The 27,067-nt window shown below is 58.5% G+C and overlaps 2 protein-coding genes across 3 annotated transcripts in view; one reads left to right on the top strand and one right to left on the bottom strand.

Annotated features, from left to right (window-relative positions):
• The window catches only part of NOS3 (nitric oxide synthase 3), a 17,584-nt gene extending 15,635 nt beyond the window's left edge, over nt 1-1,949 (bottom strand). The window contains 2 exon segments of the mRNA XM_039861294.1: nt 226-328; nt 1,661-1,949. Coding sequence (XP_039717228.1) covers nt 226-328; nt 1,661-1,818 — 261 coding nt within the window. The 5' untranslated portion in view covers nt 1,819-1,949.
• Nucleotides 1,950-13,558: 11,609 nt separating this feature from the next.
• Nucleotides 13,559-27,067, top strand: part of KCNH2 (potassium voltage-gated channel subfamily H member 2) — a 31,752-nt gene continuing 18,243 nt past the window's right edge. The window contains exons 1-2 of one of the 2 annotated variants that reach the window (XM_039861227.1): nt 13,559-14,025; nt 16,796-17,026. In XM_039861227.1, the coding sequence (XP_039717161.1) occupies nt 13,950-14,025; nt 16,796-17,026 (307 nt within the window). In that variant the 5' untranslated portion in view covers nt 13,559-13,949. The remainder of the gene's footprint in view (nt 14,026-16,795; nt 17,027-27,067) is intronic. The other variant, XM_039861226.1, reaches the window with a different exon arrangement.

The raw sequence follows: 27,067 nt of genomic DNA on the forward strand, positions 1-27,067 counted from the left end.
GGTCCTGGGCGGTGCAGATTTAGGGCAAGGGCTGAGACTGGAAACAGGGGTGAGGGTGGGCTGGGTCAGGGCGGGACCCTGGCAGAACTTGGGGCAAGGGCTGGAAGCTGATTGTCACCAAAGTCCCCTGCACGTCCCTTAGCTCCTCTGGTTCTTCCCAGTCTTGTCCTCCAGCCAGTTCAGGAGGGACTGCCCTCAACTTATGATGGGGGGCTCCCACCTTACCTGCTGTGCCCGGGCACTCAGGGTGTCGTAGGTGATGCTCCCCACTTCCCAGTTCTTCACGCGAGGGAACTTGGGCCCCTCCGGGGACCGGGTGGGCGGGGGGCTGTTGAGAGCCAGGGTGGGGTCATGGAGGTGGAATGTATTTCCTTTTGGGCGTACCCCAGAGACCCCTCCGACGGCATTAATAATCCCAATGATTTGTTGCTTGCTTGCCACGTGCTTCTTGCATTTTCTCTCCTCTCATGACCTTAGGAGGCAGGCAATATCTGCATCCCATTTACAGATGAGGGACCTGAGGCTCAGAGAAGTGAATTATCTTGCCGGAGGCCACACAGGCAGAGCTGGTCCCTTCCATGCCCAGGGCAGCCTGACTCCTTCCCAGGCCTCCTGATGCTCAGCCAGACCCGGTGCCGTCGGGGCTATGGTCCTGAGCCCCTGAGTCCCTGGCCCAAGGCCGGTCCTCATCCCTGTGCAGGCCCCACCTCGCCTCTTCTGGACATGGGGTGTCCAGCTCCCGAAACTGCGATGAGCCCTACCTTGAGGAGTTAGAGGCTCCAGCCTGAGCCCAGCGGGGACTCTTCAGCCCAGATTTCCCTCCCCACTCCCACCCCTCCGGACAGTAGCCATCGTGTGAAGGGAAGCCTCGGAGGCCTTATCACTTCCTCCCAGAGCCGCCAGGCCAGCCTCCGGGAGGAAGGGAGGGCCTCGGGCCCCCGGCGCGCCTGTGCGGAGCCCTTCCCCAGCAGCCCTGCCTGGCCTGGCACCCCACCTGGCCTCCCACCGCGGTGGCCTTCCTCTCTCCAGGAACCTCTGCCCTAAGGAGGCCCCTTCTGGGGGCTGGGGCTGCCGGCTTAGTTTTGGGGTGTGTGGCCATCAGGAGGAGGGGCCTCGAGCGGGGCAAAGGGCTAGCTGCTGTGTCTTCTCGGCTCCCACCCCAGCGGCCTGTGTCTCCTGCCCCAGCTCTGCCCTTTCGGTGAGACCCGAACTCTCGCTGTCCTAGAATTATTCCCCCAGCTCCTTTCTTCTGTTAAATAATCATCGCCATTCGTGGAAGGCTTGCTGTGAGCTCGGACCTTACGACGACGCCAGGGAGTAAGTGCGCTATATCTCTGTTATATACAAATGCAAGGCTCAGAGAGGTTAAGTAACTTGCGCAAGGTCAAACAGCTCTTGGTGGAAAAGCGGCATTGAAACCCTGGCCATTCAAACCTGGTAAGCTGGCTCCCTTACCTCCGACTTTCACGTGTCGCCTGCTGGCCCTGCCCCCGGTCTCTTGCCTGATCATCCTGTTCTGTCCACACGGACAGCATTTTTGCATTGGCAACCTGACCCTCCAGGCTGGGCTGCAGACCCCAGCCCTTCCAAGCTCTGGGCCTCAGGTCTTGACACCCGCCTCCCACTCCTACCACTTGCTCCTGGCCACTGTGGCCCTCACCTGTGGTCTGGCTCAGGCAGGGGTGCAGGTGCTGGCGTCCAGTTGGGCTCAGACACCGGGGAGGCTGGGCCCTGCTTGCCGCACAGCCCGAGGCCCAGCCCCAGCCCCAGGCCGCAGGGTGGCCCCGGCTCCTGGCCCACGCTCTTCAAGTTGCCCATGTCAGCCTCACTTCAGCTCTGCTGCTCGGAGCAGAGCCCGGGCCTTTTCCTTAGGAAGGGGAGGGGGCTCTCCGGTGCTGGCCCTTGCCCCGCCCCTGTCCCACACACAATGGGACAGGAACAAGGCAGCTGGGAGGCTCTACAGCCTCGGCTCCACGCCCTCCGGCCCAGAGGGAGGGGAGCCGGACGCCGGGGTTCCGCTCCAAGGGCCAGGCTTGGTAAGTGGGAACCCAGGTGTCCAGCGGTGCTGTGGGGCTGCGGTGCAGCAGCTGTGGTACGGGGAGTGGCAGAGTGGGCAACCAGAAGGTCAGAAAGGCCCCTCTGTGGCGTCTGACCAGGGGAGGCCGTCCACCTGGCCCTTGCTGGCCACACCCTGAGCAGAAAGTGAGCACTGCGTCATTAGGAAGGGATGAGTCTCAGACTATTTGTGACCACAGGGACTTTTAGGGTTGCCCCAAGCTCTCTTTATCACCTCCCTAATATCTAAGCCTCCCCGGATCCCTGCCTTCGAGTTCTTTTGGGTTCTCGGGGACACAAGACCAGAGCGGATGCAGTGACACTTTGTCCTTGAGTATGGCATTAGGGTATCCCTTCCCCTCCCAGCCCCAATTTCCTTGAACCCCCGCCCTCTAGTGACTCAAGTGGGGGACACAAAATTGCAGGAAGCTGCCATTTAGGGCCTCCACCCCCACTCTGTCATTCAGTGACGCATGCATCCCTGGGGGCAGTAGGTCAGCAGATAGACTAGGCAGGGACTGCCCACCGGGGAGAGCCTGGAGCCCTAGCAAGAGAGCGAGACTAGGGAAACTACAATTCCCAGAATGTAGGTGGTGCACAGCAACACTCTTCGGGCACCTTGGAGAGTAGTGCATGCTGGGGTTTGTAGTTCTAAGACATTTCGAGGGCTGGAGAAAGGCCATGAGCTGGGGCATCTGGATCTATAGGTGTCCAAGCCTCGTGGATTTGAGACCACAGAGACCAAAGGAAACTGCAAGAAAGAAACGGAAGTTGAGATTCTGGGGCAGGCAGAGCCCGGGAGAGGCAGACAGGCAGACAAACAAACATGTGGATTTGTGTTGGCTGGACTCCTTCGGAAAACAGTGGAGGGTAGGGTTCGGGTGGGCCTGGGTGGGGGTCGGGCCAGCAGATCAGCGGAAGGAATGGGCTGTGCTGTGAACTCTGGGGTCACACCGTGGAATTAGTAGGGTCTGCCAAGGAGGAGGGCGAGGGGTCCTTGTAAACACGGACAAGCCCGAGCTCCTGGAGGCCTGGAGAACTGTGCTGCCCGTCTGTCGGCAAAGGGGAAAGGCTCCGTCCAGACCAGCCCGTGGTCCCGGAGCCCGAGGCCTCACCCCGCCCATTCCCCTTTCCCTTGGGGCAGGCGATGGCAGGCAGACCCCACCACTCAGACATCTGACCCCGTCTCTGGTTCCTATTGAGCCGTCACCTAAGTGCAGGATCGAGAACTCCTTTTCCCAGCTTCCAGTTAACGGACCTGTGGCCGGCCTCCCCAGGGACCAGGTGAGACGGGCATCCGACGCTGAGGTCCTCATGACCCCTTGCCTGCGTCGCTGACCACAGCCCCTCCCGTGCTCGCCTGATGTCTGGGCTTCCTCTCGAGACTAGCTGTGTTCTGTACCTCTGCCAGCTTCATCTCAAAAGCAAGGCTTGCCTCGCGCGATGGCTTTCCCTGAGATCGTCACCCCAAGGCCACTCCAATACACTGGCCTGACCCTCCATTCTCCAAGTGTGGTGCTCACAGCCTCTGTTTCAGACAAACGGGCTTTCTCGCAGATTCCCAAACAGTCCTCGTGTTTCCTGCCTCCCGGGCCCTTGCCTGTGCTGTCCCCGCCAGCTCCTCCTTCGCCCTCCGACTAAAGGAAACCTTCCTTCCCCTTCCTCACGGCCCAGCCTTGTTGGCTCTGGATGTGTCCTGCTCAGATCTCCCTTCAAGAGAGAGTGCACTGCAGGAGGTGCAGGTGGCAGACAGTTCCCAGCTGCAATGCCTTCAGAACCTACCCAGCATGTACCCCAAGGCCTCAGGCTTCCCTGAAGCTTCAGATAGCCACTGAGCCCCGGGGCGGCAGACAGGCTCACTGTGTCGGCCCAGCTGAGACTCCTCGGTGGGCAGTCTTTCCGCAGTGCTCCCATCGGCTTGGCGGAGAGCTTCTCAGAAATGGTCTAAGGCTCTCGCCACCCAGTCCTCCTCCTTCTCCCTCTTTCCGTAGAGGTCGAGATCGCACCTCATTCCCGAGGCTTTCCCGGCCTCCCCATCATCTCTCACAGGCAGTACCCCAGACAGTCTCTTCTGCTTCCAACCCCTTCTCAGCCACTTCCCGGGTGACCTGACCCACGCGGCCCTGGTATGTTTCCTCTGGGAGGCCTTGCTCAGCACCCCTTCTGCATGCTCTGCAGCCGGGCACGAGTACCCTGCACCGAGTAGCTGTGTCGAGGACGTCGGCCTGCTTCGCCGCAAACGCGTGGGCAGGCCTGAACTGGCGTGGGTCTGGGCAGAGGGAGCCGTGGCCTGGCGGGGCTGTGTCCACGCTGCACTACGTGTCCACGCCTCCCCCAGGGGACTCTGACAGTTCTTCATTCTTCCACCTCTGGGATGGGCTTTCCCTCCCCTCCCCAGGGCCCTGCCCTGTTCTCCTCTCTCGACCTTGCTCTTTGTCAGCGATCCCGCTACCGTGTTAAGGCTCGTGCATCTCATTAGCGATTGCATTTTAAAGAGTAACTTCTGAAAAAAACGAAAATTTCAAGACCTTGCAGAGTTGACGTTCCACCGATAGGAAAGAACTTGAGTTTTAAAGGGTGGGATTTCAAGCTGGAAGGCGCTTTGGAGAGAACCTGTTTGCGAGCCTGACCCCTTGGTCCCTGACAGTGACTGTGTTTTCTGCCACCGGGGAGGCTGGCTCAGACCCCAACCCCTTAGGCCCTGGTCGGGAAGGGTGACAGACCTTCCCGCGGGTGAGTAGCCAGACCCCTGGCTCATCCTGCTCCCTCAGAGGGAGGCAAACCTTGCTCCTTCCTCCCCTCTCAGAGCGGAGAGCTTTCAGGGCTGGAGATGGGATGCCATGACCTTGGGGGAGGAGAGGCCTTGGCCCCAGGAGTGTGTATAAGGCTGTGGGGCTGCGGGGGTGGCGGGTGACGAGAGCGGAAGGCCCTGACTCTTTATAGCCCAACCCGGGGTTGTTCAGTGTGAGCTGGAAGTGCCCCACCCTCCCCGCTATGAACAGCTTCCTTCCTGCCTGCTGGCAAGGCCTGGGTGGGGAGCCAAGGGGAAAGGAGGGAAGGGAGGGGGGAACTGGGCAGAGGGGAGGGGAGAGCCCTCTTCAGCTCAGGGAGGCCCAGTCGTCAGGATATAACTCATGCTGCATTGAGAGGCTGGGAGCAGAGAGGTTTGCTCAGCTTCCATTTGCAAGGCGGAGGTGTCTTGGGCAGGGTCTGGGGTGTTTAGGACTCAGGCAGTGGAAGGCCCTGCGTGTCTGAAAGGGGCTCCTGGCTGGCACGGGCCGGCGTCAGGCAGCCCCATGAGGAAGCCACATGGGGGCAGCAGAGAGCCAGCAAAGGCCTGGGCTCAGCGGCTCAGAGACAGACGATGAGACCCAGGACGAGTGAGGGCCAGTGACCTGTGCCTCTGAGCCTGGTTGGGGTGGTGGGCCCACACTCGCCCTCTGGGAGCCTGAAGTGGCGTTTGCATAAGCTTGAAGTTCCTGATGATGACTCTGTGACCGACGCACCCCAGAGGAGCGGGGTGGGGGGTGCCTTCTCACTTCTGCACAGGTCACCTGGGGCGTGGTAAAGCGGAGGCTCAGAGCAGACAGCCGTGTGCAGAGCAGCCTGGTCTGGAGCACCAGGTGCAGCGGCTCCCTCGAGAGGAGAGGAGGCACTTTGGGCAGCTGCTAGGGAGGTGTGGGAAGGAATTCAGGGGCCCCAGTCCCACAGGTGGGCTCCCAAGGGCAGATGGCCCCTGTTCTGGAGACTCTTTTGTCTGCTGGCCCTCAGCCTGGTAGGAAAGTCTGGGGGCCGAGAGGCCTTCGAGAACTCTAAATCCTCATCTTGGGATGAAAGGTGACTGTCGACCTGTAGGAGCTCATGGGGAGTTTGATTCTCCTGAGGCTTAGACTTTTCCTTCTGAACCATCGCTCTAGGTGGATTCTGTGCATGTGGTGTGTGTGTGTGTGTGTGAGAGAGAGAGAGAGAGAGAATGCGCGTATACCTGTGTGTGTGTTTGAGTTTGTATGTGTGTACGTGTGAATGTGAGTGTGTATGCGTGTTTGTAAACACACATATGCATGTGCCCTTGGGTGGTGTGCCCTGAGGCTCGTTCCTTCATTTGATTCCTCATCTGATTCTGCCCCTCCAAAGCTAATTTAGACTAAGAACACTGGTGTGAATATGAAAATTTTCACATCTGTGAAGACTTGAAATTGTCCTTTGTTCCTGGGATACAGAGTGAAAACAAGAAATTTTCAAGGTCAGGCTGAGGTGTTCCAAATGATGACTCACGAGCCCCTCTCTCAGGCCATGGAGGCCCTACGTAGAAGGCCACGGTTGTCAGGAGTCAGTCTGACAGGCTCTGCCCCCTTCCTCCTCCCCTGCCCCCACTTCCCTCCTCCTCTCCCCATCTTCTCTCTTTCAAGCCCTCAGCTGGCCCAGTTTCCTGGTGTGGTTGCTGTGGTGCTGGGTCTCTTGGGAACCAGGGCTTTGAGCATCAAGTGCCCAGCACGGAAATTCCGTAGCAACCACCCCTGGGGGTTGCCTGGACGGGACCTCTTCCCGCTGCCTCTCACAAGCCCCGGAGAGAGGCCAGGCCCTGTCTCCCAACCAAGATGGGAGGAGAAGCTTTTAGAGTCCCATACTGATTTGCGAGGTATGGAGACCTTGATCCTAAACCTTTATGTACCTTCTCCAGTCATTGTGTTGTCTTTTTTCTGCTCTCCCCTCGACTCCCAATGACCAGCAGGCGAGATGTTCCTGGTACGTTTGCTGGTGATGGCAATCTGAGCCTTTCCTGGGGGTCCCTGTTCTGTTGTCTGCTTTTCTAACCCCAGTCCAGGCTGCAGAAGGACCCGCCAACCTCAGTTCTTAGAGGATCCTGATTTAGATGGTGTTCTGCCTTGTGGATCCAGAAGGGGGAGTGCTCCGAACCTTTCTTTTCCAGGGGAGAAAGACAGATTCTTCTCTTCCTGGACACATTCTGGGCCCTGCACCGTGATTGGCCTCTGCTGTCACCTCCATACCTTTATCTTCCTATAGGAAGTCTCCACGCTGGGCTGCTCTTCTCCAGAGGGACAGAGATGAAGTGTCCTGACCTCTGTCTGAGGACAGCCCCAGTCTTGGTCACCAGCTCAGCCTAATTCTCCCTAAACTCCGCTCCTTTGTAAAGACTTCACCCTTTCCAGGCTTAAAATGATCTCTCCCTACTCTGGAGTCAAAGCATTCACGGTCTGTACCACTTCTTGGTACGTGGAATCTAGGCACTTCTCTTGTTGGCCGACATTATTTGTTCTTAGCTCCTGTAATATTGTCTGTTCGTGTGTGACTGTCTTTTCTTCTCAACTAATTGCAAGCTTCTTAAGGCCCAAGGGCTGGATTGTCTGCCTTCTAATTTCCCTGGGGGTTCTATACAGCTTGGGGCACACAGAAAGTGATGGACAATTGTTCGTGAGTAGATTGGAGAGATGATGAAGTGGGAGACCCAGTGGACCTGAGTTCTTTTCTCTGGTCTTTCATGTTGGCTGGCGATCGGTGGGGCGGGGTAGCTGCTCTGCAGGATGTGGAACCAGCATTGGGTTAGCATCCACATACTCATCTCCCCACCCACGCTGGGGTCGGTTCTGAATTCTGCCTGATGAGCTAAGCAGGATAAGCAGGGCATAGTTCCGATGTAGCTGCCTCTATCCAGAGCTCTCCGTGTCTACAGTACTCCGACACTTTTCTCTCATCTAAAAACAAAATCGTTCCCTTTAGTCTCTAATATTTCATAAAGCAACAGAAACCCCCAAAGGAAAGCCCAAAAGTTGCAAGTGTAAAGTTCAGGGGAGGAGTCATATCTTTTCTTTGATGACTTGAGTGTGGGCGAGAGAGGAAGGCACATTCTGGACACACGGAAGTGAGACTGAGGCTTCACCATGTGCTGCTTCCTGGAGCTACTCTCCAGTTCCAAACGAATTTTCATGGCTTGAGGTAATTGTCTGATTCACTGCGTCCCGAGGACGGGCCCCAGTCTTGGTCACCTGAGCGGCCCTTCTTAGTTTCCTGCCGAGGCTGCTTTCAGCACCTCGGACAGGGACAGAGCTCCAGCCCCGCAGAACCCGAGCTGCCAAGAGAGCTCCGGATCTTCTGCCAGGCTAGCTTCTCCCGCAGGCTGGCACCAAAGCGTAGTTTGCTCCTTGGTATTTTTCAGTTCCTCAAAGTCACCCTAAAATAAAGTGTCCTAGTCTCCCTGATAATCAGGTTCCCACTCCCCATCAGTGCCTCCTATATAGTACTTCTGGAGCTTCTCCTCGCTGAGTTCTGGAGCCTCGCTTAAGCCCCTTCTTGTGTCTGAGGAGGCTGAGCTCCGTCCTTAACTCTAAGGAACAGATGGCTGTGTAGCTCTCAGGTAGAGGAAACTTAGATCGGCCCCATCTCTTTCTCCCTTGGGGTTCAGTAGATGGGTGGGAGGACTCCATAGCTGGCCCTTACTGGGGTCTTGCTTCATGAAGACATTCACTTCTTTCTTCTGTGCCTGAGAAAACCCTCATGGTCCAGGAGGGCCCAGCCTTCCCCGGAAGCCCTCCTGGCTGCCCCAGCCCACCAAGAGCCCCTCTCTGCACGTGCTGTCAGCAGATTGTGTTCATGACATCTCGTGCCCATGAGTTCTCTATCTTCAGTTAGATTTTAAACTCCTTGCAGCTGGAGTCCATACCACACGTCTGCTTTCAGGAGACCTTCTGGTGACGAGCACACAGCAGGGGGGGAGTGGGGGACTGGTGGGTCTGGGGGGGTCTTCTCACTTGCCCTTAAGCGTCTCCCACTCAGCTTATTTTAGTCTGAAATAAATACGTAGGATGGACCAGGATGCTATACGTGGAGTCACCATCAGCCTCAAGGGCACCTAGAACCAGAGAGCAGAGGCAGGGAGTGGAGGTAGAGGTGGATATTGAGGGAACACGGCGGGGCCACAGATGGTTGGGGAGAATTAAGGGCTCGTTCACTCCTGGGGCTGGAAGGGATCTCAGTGATCAGCTTGTTTGGTCTCCTCGTTTTACAGGTAAGAAAAGTGAGATTTAGCGATTGTCCTAAAGTTATAAACAAGTGGGCCCCTTTCCCTCACCTCTGACCTGGTTCGAGCCTTCGACATCTCTCTCCCGGACTAATGCATAACTCCATGTGGCGGATGACATCTTTCCATGGTGGTCGTGCCAATAGATCCTGTCACGCAAGCTTTTCTTACACTGTATCAGTGACGTTCCTCCACCGAGAGGTGGGACCTGCGTTCCTCTCTTTGAATCTGAGTGGACGTGCTTATGGCAGAAGTTATTTCATGTGACATTTGATGGTGAATAATTAAAGGTGGTACAGCTGTTGCCTGGACCGCTCTTGGGACACTTGCCCTTGGAACCCAGCCACCAGGCCGTGAGGAAGCCAGGCAGCCACGAGAAAAGGCTTCATGTAGGCGTTCTGGCCCCCGACCTAGCTGAGGTCCCAGCTGACAGCCAACATCAACCACCAAACGTGAGTGAATGAGCCTTTCAGTTCCGAGGTGAGCGGAGCAGACACAAGCGGTTCTGGCTGAACATGCCCAGAGAGCAGACCCCTGAGTAAAATGAATGCTGCCATTGATTTCGGTCGTTGGGGTTTGGGATGGCTGTCACACAACGATAGTAACTGCAACACCTCGTATCTGCCTCCATTTCTCCGAACTATTATACGTGTTTCATTAATTCAATAGAGCTCTATTAGACACCCACCACATGCTAGGATCTGTACAAGGACAGACATGGCTTCTGTATTTGTGGACGATGCATTTCAGCTGCCACCGTCGTTCTTCTGCACACAAAATAAATACCACGCTTCTCGGCCCTCTACTAACGGCTCCAGCCTGTGGCTCCACTGATGCCACACCAAATCGTTTTGTTCTCAGACCCGGTCTCCATTCTCCAGCCTCTGGGCCTTTGCTCATGTTGTTCCTTCCACCTGCAGTGCTTCTGCCCTGCCCCAATCTCAACCTTCAGGGGCCGGCTCTGAAACCTCCCCTCGTAAGGCCTTCCCAGACTCCTCCTACTGAAAGTAATCGACGCCACCTTGTCACCCTACAGCACCCAGTGCAGACCCACTGCTTCGATCAGCCTCGGTAGACTGAGCCACCGGAGCTGGGAACCTGGCTTGTCCTCCTGTCCCTTCTCCACCCCTCCCCCCAGTGTCCGGCACAGGGCCCAGTCCACAGGAGGCCCCCAGTAAACATTTGTTGATGTGGCTAGTGGCAGAACCAGGTCTCCCAGTCGTCAGTACGTCTTACTGGCTTCTTGTGTTGTCAGCCTGGCAGGGAAAAAGTCCCACTAATAGTGGGTATCGGGTTGGCGGGAGGAGACTTTGGTTATGGCCCTGGGATGGGAGGGGGGTGGACAGGTTCACGGCATGTGGAGTTGCAGATGCCAATGAGTGGCGGTGGCCCTGGCTCCTGGTTAACGATTTGAGGTGGGTCCCTCCCTCCCTCCCTCCCTCCCTCCTCCTCGTCCTTTCTTCCCTTCCTGCTTTCAGCAAGCCCTGCGCACCCACTTCTGGAGAGGAAACATGCTGTTCCTTTCCTCCAACCCCGGGCCGTATCTGCGAACATCTCCATCTTCGGATTCCAGCTGCACAGGAAAGCAAGGCCCCGCCATGGGGTCCCATCGTCCCCTGCACACCACGGGCCGCTCTGTGTTCTTCCTCCCCCGGGGATCCTGAGGAGCTGTCTTTCTGAGCCCGTCTGACTGGAACTGCTTCCTAGTCCCCTGTGACTGTCGCTCGCTCTCCTGGGCTCGATTTTGGCTGAGTCTCGCCTGGCCCACCCCTTGGGGGGCCTGCCAGCAGGAGCGGGCTTCATTTTCTTTTCCCCTCCAGGATGCCCGGCCCGGCCCCCTCACACTGAGCGGGAGCAGAGGGTGGGACGGGCAGGATGTTTTCCAAAGATTTTTTCTCTCTAAATTGTCTCTGGGAGCTGAGAGGAGCCTACGTGTCTCCCTGTCACACAGCCCCTGGGGTCCCTCCGCCCAAGCAGGCTGGGGAGAGCTCTTGCCAGGAAAGGTCCCCGCAAACGCTCTGTGAGCAGAGGTTGGGGCGTGGCAGGTTCTAGTGGCTCTGGGATGAAGATTGGGCACTTGCCTCTTTCTCCCGGATCTGGGGGCAGCGGAGGTGGGAAGGTGAGGGGCTGGGAGGCTTCTCCATCAGCTCATCTGTTGCCATTTACCTCTTGGTGCCTGGCACCTGTGGGCCCAGGAGAGATGCCTTTGGAGAGAAGGAAGGTGTCCTCATCTGACAGCCTCTCTTCTTTGTCCCAGTTTTCGGCTGTGGGGGTGGCTCAGTGGGACTGCCTTCAGGCTCTCCCCTTAGTCTTCAAGAAGTGTGCATGTGTGTGTGTGTGTGTGTGTGTGCAGGAGAGAAAGAGAAAGAGAAAGAGAGAGGAGAAAAGAGACCTGTCTCCTCTCTTCTGGGAGGTCCAAGGGCCCCTCTGATTCCTTCGTTTCCCATGGGATGAGAGCAGAGGCCTGTCCTGGGAACATGGGGACCACAGTGTGGACAGCTGGCCGGGCCAGATGAATAGCCCCTCTCTTCCACCTGGCTTTCCCTCACCCTTGGTCTGGAGAGACGGGGACGATGCTACCTCTAGATGTCCCTTCGTGTCCTCTCTCCCCACGTCCGTTCTCACTCCAGGCTCTTTCTCTCTCTCGAAATCCCCGGACTTGGAGGGGAAGACATGCCACTCAAATGGGGAATCACCTGGACTTAGGGCAGGTATCCCAGCATTCAGGGGGTGGTTGCAGGTGGGGGAGGGGCTGGGCCAGTCATAGACTGGGTTGCACCCAGCGCCCAGATGGGATGATGCGCCTGATGCCAGGTTACAAAGGAAGGGGAGTCTGTGCCACTGAAGGCCCTGGGCATCTCGGCGTGAGTGAGGATGTGAGTGAGGAAGCTGCTGGAGGTGGAGAGGGCCGGAGGGATGACTGTTCAGGCAAGAGCCTCTGGTCTTTTTTAGCATCAGCTGGTAGAGCCACCTCCTTCTCTCCCACTGGCTGCCTCCCTGAGTCACTGCCCACCCACCAGCAAATAAAAAAGGGGTATCATCTGCTGGCCAATGGGCCCGACTAGCCCCAGTGTTTGCATCCTTTTGCTCCTGGTGGAAGGCGAGAATCTGGGTTGGGTGGTCTCGCCCAGAGCTCTTCCTCTGGGGCTTTCTCCTCCAGACTCTGCTTCCTTCTCTGCCCTTTGTTCCTCCCCTCCCCCCAACTTCCCATGATGGTTTTCCCTGGTGACAAGACCCACCCCCTCGCTCCAGCGACAGAGGCAGCTGCAAGCCCTCAGGGGCCCCCACATGGCCCCATCCATCTAGCTGGGTCTCTGATCCAGGCTACAGGGGAGGGGACCCTGCCGGCTGCTGCCGCCAACTCTTCCCCGCCTGCCCACTCAGCTGTCAACACTCGCTTCCCAGCCCCGGCCTTCCAGAGGCGAGGCCCTCCCTGGCTGCTCAGGCCCGGGACGCCGTGCCCTGGAGACCCTCACTCAGACCCAGGCAGGCGGTGGGCAGGCAGCCGGCAGACACCCGGCCTGCCCTTGAGCATCCTCAGGCCTCCTTGCCTAAATAAGGGAGCTGCAGCTGCAGTGAGCCAGCTGGCTGGGGGGGAGGGGCCGGCGGTTAGGCCAGGGTTTTCCTAGGGGCTGGGCCGCCGCAGCGCCGCAGGGCCCCGAGTCCGCCCGGCCGATTGGGCCTGCAAGGCCGGCCCCGCTCTGCATACGGAGGAAGGGCCGCTTGCACAAGGGGATCCCCGGGATGGCACCTCGCGTTCAGGGGCTTTTCTTTGATCCTGCAGCTAGGAGACCGCAGCTCCTGTCAGAGTGACCCTCTCTGTGAAGGAGGGCCACAAATAACCCCAGAGAGGGATGTGTGTGTGTTGTGGGGGCGGCGGGGGGGAGCGAGGGGTGCGGCTGCCCCTGCTCTGGGTGCGCGCCCCTCTTAAGTCTCTCTCATCCTTCTCTCAAATCTCGGCTGGCCTGGGGCCTCCAGATTGTTCAGCCTTTCACATCTCCCGGTTCCCCCCTGACCCTGGGCTTGTCCTCCCAGGGCCCAGGCCTTGCCGCTGTCACCTACAGTAGGCATCGAGCGCGTGCTGTGTGTACCGAGCTGGTGCTCGGCGAGACGGGGGGCCGGGGCATAAGGGACCCGCCCTCTCCCTTCCAGTCAGGTCGCCCAGGCCCTCCAGTCCCGGGCGGGGGCGAATCCCCGGACCTCTCCCAGGCCCTCTCAAGGCTAGCTGTCACACCTGTCCTCATGGTTCCCCTACCTAAGGGACCCTTCCTTCTCTTCGGGGTGCGCGAGTCCTGGGGGCTCCAAGGCAGAGCAGGGGCCGGGTGGGGGGAGGCCTCGGCGGCGCGGCTCAGCCAATGACGGGAAGGGCGGCTGCCGGGTGCGGGCGGGGAGGGCGGTGCCAGGAGCGCGGGTGGCCGGGGGGGGGGGGGGGGGGGGGGCCGGAGCCGGAGGGGCGCGCGCCGCGTTAACCCTTCCGAGGCCGGGCCGAGCCGCAGGCGCAGCCCGAGCCGCGGGCGCTGGAGCGGCTGTCGGCACGGCGGGTGGGAGCCGGGAGCCCCGCGCACGGGCGGGCGGAGCGCAGCGCGGGGACGCGGAGGATTGGGGCCCGCGGCTCGGCGGGGGCCGGCAGACAGGTGTGCCGGCGGCCCGAGCTCAGGCGGCTCCAGGCCGGGCCCGCGGTCTGGAGCAGGGAGCTGAGCTGGGACCCCGTGCCCGCAGCCCAGTCCCGGCCCCGCCCGTGCTCTGCTCGGCCGCGGGGTGCGGGGACCACGGCTGGGCCGGGCCACTCCAAGCCTAGTGTTGGGCCGGGCCGGGCCGGGGTGGGTGGGGGCCCGCCCGGCCCGTCCATGGGCTCAGGATGCCGGTGCGGAGGGGCCACGTCGCGCCGCAGAACACCTTCCTGGACACCATCATCCGCAAGTTTGAGGGCCAGAGTGAGTGGGGGAGGGGCCTGCGGGGAGGGGGGGGGCTGCAGAGTTCACCCGGAGTGTGGATGGGGGCGTGCCCGGGCCTGTGCGTCTGCCAAGTGCGAGCCAGTGGGGGCTGGCTAGGGGTCTTGAGGGCAAGGCTTGGTGCAGGGGGCTGTGGGCTTGGGGCCAAGGGGCCTGGCGTTGGGATGCCGGGCGGGCGGCTCAGCTCAGGTTCCTGGGATTGGGGAGTGTGTGTGACACTCTGAGTGTGCAGGGCAGGGAGATGGGATGGGAGCGTTGCAGGCATCCCTAACTCTGGATGCCTGGATGCGGATGGGGTCGTGTGGGGCGAGGACAGGAGAAGGGGTATGGCCCAAACTGTGGGACCTCAGCAGGACCACGCATTTGCCCATCTTGACTGTGTTAGGAGAGACCCAACACCAAGCATGGGGGGCCAGTGCCTACCCTGCTCTTGGGTGTGTGCGGGGTGTGTGTATGTGTCACCCATGAGTTTGACCCTTGATGGGCAGTGGGGAGGTGTCTTAAACAGGGTACGAACTGTGGGCCTTGGGGTGAGAGGGTGTCATGGGCTGCAGCCCAGCTTTGAGGGACCGACAGCCTCAATGCAGTGCCCCCATATTGTCGATTTTCCTGTCCTGGACCCTTTTATGGGGACTACAGCGCCCTTAATAGTGGCCTGGTGGGGGAGGCTTCCAGAAGTGTCCCAGGCTAAGTGAATGTTCTGGGCATGGGCGTTTGTACCCACCCGGAGTGGATGTGCCTGTCTCCGAGGCTGCGTGTGCCATGGTGGGTGTGACTGCCAAGGGCTCTGGGAGCGGGTGACATTCCTTGCCCATGACCCTGTGAGCACAGGACAACGTGTACTTCTAGCCGTGGTGGGCGGAGGGAGGTGTCGGTTGGATGGGCAGCATTGTCTGAGCGGAGGAACAAGACGATCCCAAGGGGGAGGAGATCCCATGGTGGAGGGCCACGAGGCAGGGGCTTTCCTTCCCACGAGCTCCAGGAGGCTGTGCAGGCACCTGGGCTGGGATCCGGGGACCTGGCTTCTGGCTCCACCTCTGCCACTGATTGCCAAGTGACCTTGAGTGACTCTCTTCCCTGTATGAGCCTCAGTTTCCACATCTGGGAAGAACGGGGTGGCCAAAGAGGATTTCAGGTCTCTTCTGTCCCGTATTCCAGGAGCTCAGTGAAGGGGGTGGGGGTGGGGCCTGCCTTCGAAGAAACTGGCTCTCCTCTCCAGGCCTGGGGGTGGGGGCCGGGTGGTTTTTCTGCTTCCTCCGAAGATGGTGTGTGGCTGGTACTCTGGACTACTTTAGGCTCACGTGGGGATGGAGGCTGAGTCAGGGGTCAGTGAGCCCTGACTCTTAGGGTTGACGGCTGCCTGAAAGTTTCAGGGGGCCTGGAGAACTGACCTAAAGATGATAACTTTGAAAAGTAATCTCCTGGAAGCCAGGGTAAGGGAGGGCTGAGGAAGTCAGGAGGAGGCCAGATCTTGATGGCCTCGTCCTGCCTCAAGGGGACCTTGCTACACAGCCTGGGCCTCGCCCCGGGGGGATTGCCCAGGGCTACAGCCCGAGGGCTGTGCCTACTGGGAAGGGAGGGGGCAGAATCCTGATTGCTACTGAAAGCCCCAGCATTAAAAGCCAAAGTGGCCGGAAACTCCTGTGTTTATAGAAAGCTCTTATGCCGGGAGCGTCTTCCCTGGCACAAGCTGGGCCTGCTGCCTGCCTGCCGCTCACCTGCCAGCGCAGCTCTCAGGCAGGCCTGGAGGGGGTGAGCCAAGTCTAGCTGAATCGGGGCATCTCTTCCTGATGGGGCCAAACTGAGGTAGCCCTCACATCCCGGGGGGCGGGGGCGTCCCCTTCTTGAGTCTGTCTTCTTACGAGTGGACCACTGTCTCAGGCCCTCCCAGAGCTTCAGATCTTTCCAGGGTTGGCGATGCGGGTCCCTTTCCTTGCTTGCTATGACCTTGGATTTCTGCCCATGACCCTCAGCTTATTCCCTCACCTGCCAGAACTGGGTTCAAAAGCTGACTGTCTTTTACGCGCTGCCAGCTGTGGGCATGGTTCTGAACTTCTTTCGAGCCTTAGTTTCTTCACCTATAATACAAGGATGCCTGCCTTATGGGGTTGTCAGTGTTCGGTGAGATAAAGCATAGCAGGTGCTCTCACGTGGTACCTTCTTCATCCTCTTTAGCGAGCCCATTCCCCAGGCACTGACTGCCCTCCTTAGAAGTATTGACCTGCGAGGTCCGCAGATACTTGGAGGAGTGATTCCCTAGGGATTCCTAGGGTAAGGCGTGCCCGGGGAGCGCCCCCCAGTCTAGGGGGGTGCAGGAGTTCAGGAAGAGAAGCCAGGGGAGCCGGTCCAAAGGGTAGTCTGGCCGCCATCTCTGGCCCTTCCCAGGCTCCCTCTCCAGGCCCAGTGTTTATCCCTCTGCCGCGGCTGACACGCGTTGCTGACACCCGCCCAGGCTGGCCTCGGCCCCAGGCGCGGAGGGGGCGGCAGGCCGCTGGCAATCTGCCCAGGGGAAGCCAAGCAGCCAGCACGAGGGCCTGCCGAGGGAGGGGGCGCACTGCCCGGCCTGCCGGCCGAGGCACCTGTGTCGGGCACAGCTGCGTTCGCCCTCTGCTGGGGACCCCAGTCCCCGCTGTGCTCCCTGGGGCGGGGAGTCCCCGGGCGGGTGGCAGTGTGACAAGAGATTGTGGGGAAGGGCTGGGAACCCCAGAGGCAGGGCTCCTTGCTAACGTGCCTGCTCATCCCCGACCCCCAGGCCGCAAGTTCATCATCGCCAACGCTCGGGTGGAGAACTGCGCCGTCATCTACTGCAACGACGGCTTTTGCGAGCTGTGCGGCTACTCGCGGGCCGAGGTGATGCAGCGGCCCTGCACCTGCGACTTCCTGCACGGGCCGCGCACGCAGCGCCGCGCCGCCGCGCAGATCGCGCAGGCCCTGCTGGGCGCCGAAGAGCGCAAAGTGGAGATCGCCTTTTACCGGAAAGATGGTAGGCGGGGCCCGGGGCGTGGCCACGGCGAGGGGCGTGGCCACGGCGGGGCGGGGCCGAGAGTGGGACGTGGGGTGGGGTGGGGGACTGTGGGATGGGGGCTGGGTGGGGAGCAAGGCTGGAACCTGAGCGGGCTCCTTGGGGGCGTGACACCAGCTTGGAGCCACTCTACTGCGCTAGGTGGGAGTCGCGGGCTGAGCGTTGGGGCCGTGGGGCTTTCAGGTTCTCTTCACTACACTCATTCTGGTGGAGTGGTTTTCGGGGTGGCTAAGGGGCTGCTTGGCTGTGGGTCTGGGGCCTCTGGTTCCTTCCTCCATGGGCAGATGTGGGCACGTTCAGCTAGGTGGACTGGAGTTGGACGGGGCCGGGATGGGAGGTGTGTGCGTGGACGGAGGTCATAGGTCAGGCTGGCGGTCCGGCGCTGACCTCCGGCCACGACTGATCTGGGGAGATGTCACTGAGGGCGAGGGTGGGGAGGGGTGCGGGACTCTGGCTCTCTCTCTGCTGCCCCTTCCTGCCCCCTTTCTCTTCTGCACTTGAGCTGCACCTGGCATGAGGTGCGTGCCTCTCCCCAACCTCAGTTCCCTTTGTCTCATCTGTCGAGTGCCCCGCCCGCCGTCCCTTCCTTCGCCAGGTGTCTCTGCTCAGCCTCCGCCTTCTAGCCCAGCTGCTCTGGGCTTCCGGAGAGCGGATAAACAGAGCCCTGGGCCGGCCCGCTCCCACATCACGCCTGTCTTGGTGGGGTGGGCTCTGCTTAGGGAGTGCAGTGCAGAGGGCTGGGGAGGTGGCTGGAGAAGGTGCTGCTGGACTGCCCACGGCTGCCCAAACCTCGCTGCTCACCAGCGTGTATCCAACGAGCATTTACTGAAGCCAGGATCTTGCAGGTAGAGCAGTGAACAAGACAGACGAGGTTCCTGCCCACAAGGAGCTTCCCTGCTGTAGACAGCATCCTGTACCCCCTCTCCCCCCAGGGGGGTAGGCAGAGTGAGCCTGCGGCCCCATGCCCCTGGCCCTGCCTCTTGGAACTTCCCCTGTATGCTCACAGTTGGCTGATGCTGCCCTGTAAAGGCTTGTATCCCCGGATGACCCTGCTTTTGCTGGGGTGCCCAGCCAGTGACATCACTGGACAGCACCAGAAGGGGGGCACGCTCATTGGGGCCCTGTGGAAGAGGATTTGCTCATGGCACTTGGGGATTCTGGCAAGGAGGCAAGGGCTGCAAGACTGGATGGAAACTCCGAAGGCAGGGCCTCTGTCTGCTTTTTCACTGATGTCTCCCAGAACCTTAATCAGCAGATCTGCTTTCGTATCTGCCTGGCCATCTAGTACTAGCTAACGTCGGTGGGTGGCTTCTTTGTGCTGGACACTGGGCTAAATGTTACACTTACATTATCTTGTGGAATCTTCACAACAACCCTGGGAGATAGATACAACTTTTTCTCCATTTATGGATAAGAAAACAAGTTCAGAGAAATTAAGAAACTTTTCCAAAGTCACACAGCTAGTAAATAGCAGAGCTGGGAATGGAACCGTGTCTGTCTGATCAGAGCCCTACCCACTCTGTGTCACGTATTAAAAATGACGCCAACTAGTTACAGGGGAACCTATAGATGCATGTTATGTTTTGTACAATTTTATTTTGAAAGTTACAAACCGTAGGTGTAATGAACAGAATGTGACTACGTTAAGTCCTGGGTTCAGGTCTAACACCAGAAATTATGTAACATGGGGCAAGTTAGTTACCGCCTCGAGCTCGTTTCTACTGCGACACTGTACTTACCCGGCCCCTCGGCACGCTTCGGTCTTCTGTGTAGTGTGTGCGGAGCCGGCCCTCCCTCCTGCCCCAGGCTGGCTCCTTCGGGAGAGGATGGCCACGGGACCCCTTCTGCAGAGGAACTATTATGGAATCTTGGTGACCTTGAGGATCACTTAATCCAGCCCACTCGAATTACAGGTGGAAAAACTGAGAAGCAGAAGCAGAGGTCCAGTTACCAGAGAATCAGTAGAGGGAGTGGGACTAGAACCCAGGCCCCTTGCCCAAGTTCAAGCTCTTTGCCCCCTTCAAGTTACGACGCCAAACGGGGCTGTGACCCAGAAAATTCTGTGCCAGCCATCTCTGTCCTCACCTAGTTTCCATGGGATCAGGTAGCTCCTGCTGGCCAACAGGCTGGCCCCAGGCCCTCAGGTCACGTGGGTCCCCACCTGTCCTGGCACTGGAGGCCTAGGACGTAGGCCGATTTCCTTTGTTCCCCCACCCTCCACCCCCGCCTTGAGGTGCTCAGTCCCTTGGGAGGATCCCCAAGGCCCGGCCTGGGCTATGTGTGCGTGTGCACACGAGCTCACACGTTTGTGCGTGGGCAGAGGAGCGAGGCAGAGGTGTGCAATGCCAATGCCACCTCTCGTTGCTGTCCAGGCTTTTCTCACCGTCTCTGCCTGGGCCAGCCCCAGGGGAGTGGGTCCCTGGGCTTCAGCCCCAGGGAGGTGGGTGGCGGGACAGGAGGTGGGGCCTTTTGCTGGCAGGCGCCGCTGCGGACAGCTGTGCCGCGTCGGTGCCTCTGGCCTAGCTCTGTGCAGTATCAGGGCCCGGAGCCAGACAGCTCCGTTATGTAGCTGCTGGGAGGCAGGGAGGCTGGACTGGGGGGGTGTGGGCTGGAGGGAGAGACACAAGGTGCCAGGGACTCACTGGCCCTGTGTCCGTGCCCCTTAATGTTAGACCGAGGACTAAGGTGGCACGGGAGCAGAGCCAGGCAGTGTGGGGCTGGCAGGTGGCGGTGCGGCTGCGGGACCCAGGGGCCGTGCCTGGGCAGCAGATGCTGCTGGTGTACACCTGTATCCCCACAGCGCTGAGGGGTGGCCTCGGGGCCCTTTGATCTGTGGCTTCTCCTTGCTTGCTGCCCTCCTGTGCCAGGCCACGTGGGGGTCCCCTGCTCTCTGTCCCTTGCGGTCCCTCTGCTCTTTGTTTCCACCGCTCAGCAACCCGCCTGCCGCCGCGCTCAGCCTGTCTGCCTGTGCCCGCGGTCTCCACTGCTTTCCTTCTCCCCATGGCTCCCTCCCTGCGCCTCTCTGTCCCCCTGGTCTTTATCTCTTCCTCCCTGCATCTGTCTCTCTTCCTCCTCCCACCAGGCCCCCCTGAGCCTTTCTCCCTCTGGAATCCGTCTGGCTCCCCGTACCTCTGCCTGTCCTGGCCTGGTCTCCATGTCCCTGTGTCCCCCAGAGCCTGTGCGTGGGTGGGGATGGGGGTGTCTCTAGAGAAGAGTCTGTCGGCTTCTCGGCTCCAGCTGCAGGCTGGTTGCCATGGTAACAGGGTCAGAGGGCCCCACTGCAACAGCTGAGCCGTGGGCTGGGGGAGGGGTGGGGACTTGCGGGCCAGCCTGTGCCCCATGTTCCCAGTGCCTGTGGGGAGCCAGAGCCCCAGAGGTGGCTACAGTCCCCAGACTGAGACCCCAGCTTCCCAGGTGCTTGTGTAGGCACTTCTGGCACCAGTGACACCCCTATGGGTCTCCTTGTGAGGGCAGATTTTCTGCACACGCCAGGCCATTTCCCCATCTCCTCCGTGTCCCCTGAAATCAGGCTCCTAGCTGTGACACTCCCACACCACTACTTCTCAGCATAGCGAGCCCCTCCCCAGGCTCAGACACCCACTCCCATCTGATCGTCCTGAGCCTCAGGCCCCAGACCCCTTATCAGTCTGGTGGCCGGGGAGGCAGTGCCTGGATATATGGGGTTGGGCAGGCAGGTCAAACGGAGGCTGGTGCCTAGGCGTGTCCTTGAGATGGGAGCAGCCCGGAATCCACCCTGGGGGACAAGGTTAGACACAGGGAGCACTTTTCTTGAGGGGCAGAAGCCATCAGGGGTTCCCTTCACCTTGGGGTTCCCTCCATGCCTAGGTGCACGGAGACGGGACAGGTGAGAACACCTGCATGCGGCCAGGAACAGGGCTGCTGTCCCCACAAGCACTCTCCCTCCAAGGCTCCAGGGAGGGATCCCCCTGAGCTGGAGCTGGCCCGCTTGGTGGCGTCTTGTCCCAGCCCCTCCCCGGGGTGAGGCAAGCCTGCCGGGATTGAGGGGCGTCAGCCACTCCTGGCCAACTCTGGGGTCTGGAGAGTGTCGCGAGGGTGGCTCCTCCATGTTGTGTCTGCTGTGGCCCCCGGAGAGGAGCTATGTAAATATTTGCACAGAGCCTGCCGGGATGGGAGCAGAGTTTGATGGTGGCCTTGATTCTGGGGAGGGAGGCTGTGGGCAGCAGGAGGGCCAGCGTGGGGGTGCACGTGTGAGACGGGGTGAGACTCAGCCTCTTTTGTGCCTGGAAGTGGCTTCCAGGGTGGTGTGACTTGAGAGGTTCCAAGAAAGCCCTTTCACACGTAAACATCTCTCCCGAGGGTGCTTGGGATGCCTCCATTAGAGGACCTTTCACGGGTAGAGAATGAGCCTTTTTCTTTAAAAACACGTTCTCTCAGCACCCCTCCCCTGTGTGCAGGGAAGAAGGTGGAAATATCTAGCTCCTTAGTGTGGGGGAGTTTAGCAGAAACTTTCCTGTCTGACGTGGGAGGAGGGCCCTGGGGTCAGGGCCAGAAGGTGGGGGCGGGGCAGTGAATGGACACACCTGGGATAGGTGATGAGTACGGGGGAGGTCCTGGATGAGCCACTGCCCCCATAAAGTCCTGTCCTGTCCTTAGTCCAGGGCCCATAAAGAACACCATGCTGTGAACTGTGGTTGGCCTTGAACGAAGCTCTCTCTGTTTCGGGGACGCGAGGCCCCTCGAGGGCAGGCCGTGTTTCCTCCGTGGCCCACCGTCTCCCTCGCTCGCAGTTCTGGATCAGGTGGCCACGTCCGAACCCTCCCACTAGACCGTGAGCTCGGTGAGCACAGGCGGCAGCTTCTTTTGTTCTCTGTCGTATCTGTGTCTAGTGTCTAGTGGGAGCTCAGTGTGGGCTTGTTCAATGAATGAATGAATGAATGAATGAATGAGGTGGGCAGTGTGCTGTGTTGCAGAAGCCCTGCGTCGAGTGTCAGTGACTGGGGAGCAATGTCTGGCTCAGTTACAGGGTCGTTGTGTGACTTTGGGCGAATCATTTTCCTTCTCTGGGCTTCAGCCTCTTCCTCTCTGAAAAGCCTTAAGAATAACCGAATGCCGGGCTGGGAGGATCTTAGAGGACAGAGAGACCGTCAGGGCCAGAAGAAGGTGGGCCAGGGAGAGGTGGCCTGAGGTGGCCACTGAGAGAGCTGGGAGTCTTCTAGCCCTGCTGTGTGTGTGTGTGTGTGGCGGGGGGCTCTGTGGGGGTGCAGGGAAGGCATCTGAGACTCTCAGCCTCTCCCAACTCAGAGGTGAACCAAAGAGGCCTGGGTGGGGACCAGAGCTGGGGAGGTGTTGGTGGCAGCTGCACCGGCAGGCTCACGGACATGCTAACCGTGAGTGTGCGTCCAGTTTGCACGCTGGGACACATGCTTTCAGGCAGGTGGTCCTCATGGCGCTCTGAGAGGCTGGCCTCCTCTCCGTCTTCACAGTGGGGAAACTTGCCTAGATAGAAAGGCCAAGGGGCTTTATCCAGCTAGTGGGTGCCTGAGTGGGAACTCCCACCCAGTTTCCCCTCTCTGCTCCAGGGCCGTGCCCGGCGTACGCTACTGACGCACAGGCTGTCTTGCCCCAGAGGGCCCTTTGGGGGCACGATGGGCTCAGGTTCCCAGGAAACGTGGATGGATTTTAGCTCGGTCTCCAGAGCTGCAATTTCTCATTGGCTAAGTGGGATCCAACACCTGCCCTGCCAGGTATTGGAGGGAGAGGTGCCGAAAATCAGGTGACAGATGCCAAAAGGCAGAGTCAAGTGTGGAGGCTCATTCTGCTGGCCATTAGACGGGGTGTCATCTGTGACCAAGAGCAGGTCCTGGCCAACCGTGAGAAGCGAGGCGACCCAAGGCCTCAGCATTTTTGTCTCGTATAGAGCTCCCCCTTGCCCTGTGCCCCACCTGCTTCTCTCTCTCCCCTGCTGCCAACTGCACACTGCCCCCCACTGCCCCCCACTGCCCCCAGGCTTCTGAAGGTCTCTATTTTGCCTTTTTCTCTAAATCATGGAAACCACATTTGTGCTATTGTTTTTTGCTTTTTCTTTCACTCGATTTTTTTTTTCCTTTTTCTTTCATCTCACTCTGTAGTCCCATTACCCTCCCCTGAGGCGACCATTCAAATGTACTTCCTGTGAATGTGTTGCTTGCATGAGTTCTTTGCAAAATGTGTATTTTGTCTGGATGCATGTAGGTTTAATTTATGTAAACGATATGTAGTATGTATTGTATTCCGGTGTTGACTTTTCTTACACAAGAGTTTGCCTTTAAGTCCATTCAGGCTGTTACTTGACATCTGGTCTGTAGCTTCCTGTTCTATTGATGTACCCATCTCATTTTCTCCCGAAAATCAGGTGACAGAGCATCTCCAGAAATAATGCTGCCGTGAAATCTTCACCCATGGCCCCTCTGGCTCATGCGAAGGTGTCTTTGGGATGCATCCCCGGGGGGGGTGCATTGCTGGATCACAGGGTCTGTGCACCCTTCATTCACCTAAGTACTGTCCGACTGTGTTCTAGCACGGCTGCAACCATCATCACCCACCTGCACAGAACGTGAAATTCCCGTTCCCCCCACGTCTCTGCCACGCCTGGCATTCCCCACCTTTCTACTTTTTGCCAGTCTAATAGGTGAAAGTGATATCTTGCTGCTTGAATTTGCATTTCTTTGATTTCCTGTGAGGCAGAGCAGCCGTCTCCCAGGCTGGACAGCCTCTCGGGTTGACTTTCACCGAATCACCTGCTCTCATCCTCTGCTCACTTTTCTATTGAAGCCGCTGTCTTTTGTTCCCGATGGTCTGCAGGAGTTGCCTGTGTATTCTAGAAATACAAACACATACAGTTAAACATTCAGTATGTATATTCTGGATATTAATTCCTGTTGAATCAGGATATTGCAGAGATCTTCTCCCATTCAGTCATCTGTTAAATTTATCCGACAAAGATACTTAATTTTGATACAAATAACATGGTTCGATTTTTAGTTTTACGCCTTCAAAGTTTTGTTGAAGAAGTTTTTCCCCATCTTGAGCGTGCGAAGGTCAATAGTTTCTTCTATTAACCGAATTGTTTTATCTTTTTCTCAGTTGGGTCTTTAATCCATTCTGAGCCTACCTCAATGTGTGGTATCAAGTAGGGATCAAGTTGTGTTTTCTTTTCCGTGTACTGAGCCAATTTTCCCAACACATCTAGTAAACAGCCTGTTCTTTTCCATTGATTTCTGGGGCCGTTGTGTCACCGCTTCATTTCCCATATATATCCACGGGTCTGTCTTTGAGCTCTCTGTTCTGTTCCAAATATTTGTTTGTCTGTTCTTGCATCGAAACCACATTAAAAAAAAACAAAAACCAAAAAAAAAACCCCCCAAAAAACTATCGCATTTAGTATGTCTTATTATCTAGAAAGGCAAATCTTCTCTCTTTATTCTTTGTTCTAAAGGTCAACATAAGTGTTTGTGGACCTTTTACTTTTCTTTATAAACTTCAGAGAACTTTTATCGAGTTCCTGGGAAGAAAACCCCCACTAGAATCTTGATGGGAATTAAGTTGGTTTTATATACAAATTTGGGGAGAATGGATATCCTTATAAAATTTTCCCATGCAAGAGCATGGATTGTCCTTCCGTTTATCAGATCATTTCTGTATTTTTTATTAGTTTAAAGTTCCGTTTTGTTTTATTTCCCTATAGAGACCTTGTACATTCTTGGTCAATTCCTAGACATTTTATCATTTCTTTGCTGTTACGAAAGAGGTCTTCTTTTCGACTGCCTGTTCTAATAACTTCGTGTTGGTGGGAGAAAGGCTGTCCAGGTTCGTGGGCTGATTTTGTATCGGGCAGCTTCGCTGAACTGTCTCATGAGTTTTAATAGTTTATCTGTTGATTTTGTCGGTTCTCTAAGGAGATGATCCTATCATCTGCACTCAGTGTCCGTTTTCTCTGTTTAAGTTTGGGTCATTGTCGTATGTTTTGATGCTCGAATGTTCCCTCAGACTTTTCAGTAGGCTTTCGCGTGCGTCTTTCTTGGGGTGTCCCCGTGTGCTGCGAGGTGGCCGAGTCCTCTCGGTTTAATGATTGAGAAGCTGCCACAGATTGGGTGACCGAGGGAGAGCTGGAATTGGGGTGGGACATTCTTGAGGGACCCCTAGGCATTCTGGGGTATGCTGGGAGCCAGGATGGGGCACAGTTCTAGAAGCTTACAGAGGCCTGAAGGAGGGCAGGGCCCCCAGGTTGTCTCTCGGTGGATGGCGGCTGCGTAGAGGTCACGGCGAAGCGGCTGGCGGAGGTGTGAGGCCCAGAAACACACCTGTATTCCACGCTGACTGCTGCAGGATTTCACAGTGCTTCAGCGGGAGGCACCACCCTACTTCCCACGGTGGTCCCGACAGCTGTCCAGAGTCAGGATGGGTTCGAAAGGGGCCGACTCTGTTGGGAAAGGGCTGGCGGTGTCCCCGGACGCGAAAGGGAGCTTAGAGGGTGCGGTGACGGCCCTGTCCACACAGGCCTGGCGTTAGCGCAGGTCACTGCCTCCAGTCCGGGATCGGTCCTCAGACACTGCTTACCCAGCATCTCCCGTGAAGCCAGCTCGACCCTGGCCTCAGGGCTGTCACTCTGTGGGGAGGGCGGAAGCTCACTCCAGAAGCCTGCGTACAATTATCTCCTCAATTAGGGATATAGTTTTAAAAGAGTTCTCCACGAGAAATGTCCATGGAGGCTGGATGGAGCGGTGAAGAAAATCTTGGGGAGGACTTGGAGGGAAGCGGGCGGCGTGGGGAGCTGGAGGACTGGTTGAAGCTGGGGTGCACTGGAGGGGGTGCTGAGGCCAGCCTCCTCGGGACTCAGCGTGTCTGCGTGTGCAGAGATGGGAGGCCTGGCCGGGAGGGGGGCCGCAGGGCCTCCTGTGATCGGGAACAGGGGACCTGAAGGATTCTCGGGGCAGGAAGACTCCAGGAAGTCGGAGGAGAAAGGTGAAGTGCGGAGGCCTCCTGGAGCGGGGGTGAGAGCGGCTTTCCCGCATAAGCACGGCCTTGCTTCACCTTCCCAGAGCCTCTGGGGAGCAGGGCTGGTGCCTCCCACGTAGCCCAGGTTGAGTGGCACCCCGCAGACTGGCGTAGGCCTGGGCTGAGCCCCAGAGCTTTTCTAGAAGGAGCTTTTCTACTGAGGCTGTCGCCGTGGGTTTGGTGGGGGTCTGGGTGGCCATGCGTAGGCCCCTGAGGCCCTCCGTGCTGTCCTCTAGGTCCCTGGGAAGGTGTCAGGCTGGGCGGGTCGTGGAGGGTCTATCTGCAGACACCCTTCTGTGTGAGTTGGGGTCTAGATCGCAGCTCCCAACACTTGCCCAGCAGTGAGTATTCCCCACGGATGCCGGTGTGGGGCAGAGGATGGTCTCTCTCTGTCTTCCTCACACACACACTGCACACACACACACACACACTCATGCACTCACTCATTCACAGGCTGGCCTCTCTCAGGCTTCCCCACTCTGTCCCCTGGGCCTGCAATGTCCCTGGCTTCCCTAGGCCCCTGGCTGCCCATGAGAGCACTGTTAGTGACATGGTGGCCCCCGTCCAGGAGCAGCAACTTCTGCATCTTCCTGTCGCCGCCACCAGGCTAAATATAACCTGACACTGCACAGCCCAGGGCTGCTCAGCGACAGGCTCTCTGCCTGGGGGCGGACAGGGCCGACTGGGGCCCCAGCCTCCTGCCCTCAGCGTGACTTTGGGCCCAGCTCCTCCTGTTGGGGGTAAGGCAGGGAGGTAACCGCGGCTAGAACGGCAGCCTCCCCGAGGTCACCTTCCCTGCAGGGCCCCGGCACCCTGCCTCGTTACAGCTCTCGATGCTTCCACAAGGCCATCTGTCATCTCATCTGGCACCCGGGGCAGGAATCACTCATCCTGGCAGTACCCCTAGGGAGTCCGAAGCTCAGAGAGGTGGATGACCTGCCCACAGTCACGCAGCGATTGCTCAGGCCGCCTGATGGTTGGGTTGGG

The sequence above is a fragment of the Pteropus medius genome, unplaced genomic scaffold (genome assembly GCF_902729225.1).
Source record: "Pteropus medius unplaced genomic scaffold, Ma_sr-lr_union100, whole genome shotgun sequence".
In the NCBI taxonomy this organism is placed as follows: domain Eukaryota; kingdom Metazoa; phylum Chordata; class Mammalia; order Chiroptera; family Pteropodidae; genus Pteropus; species Pteropus medius.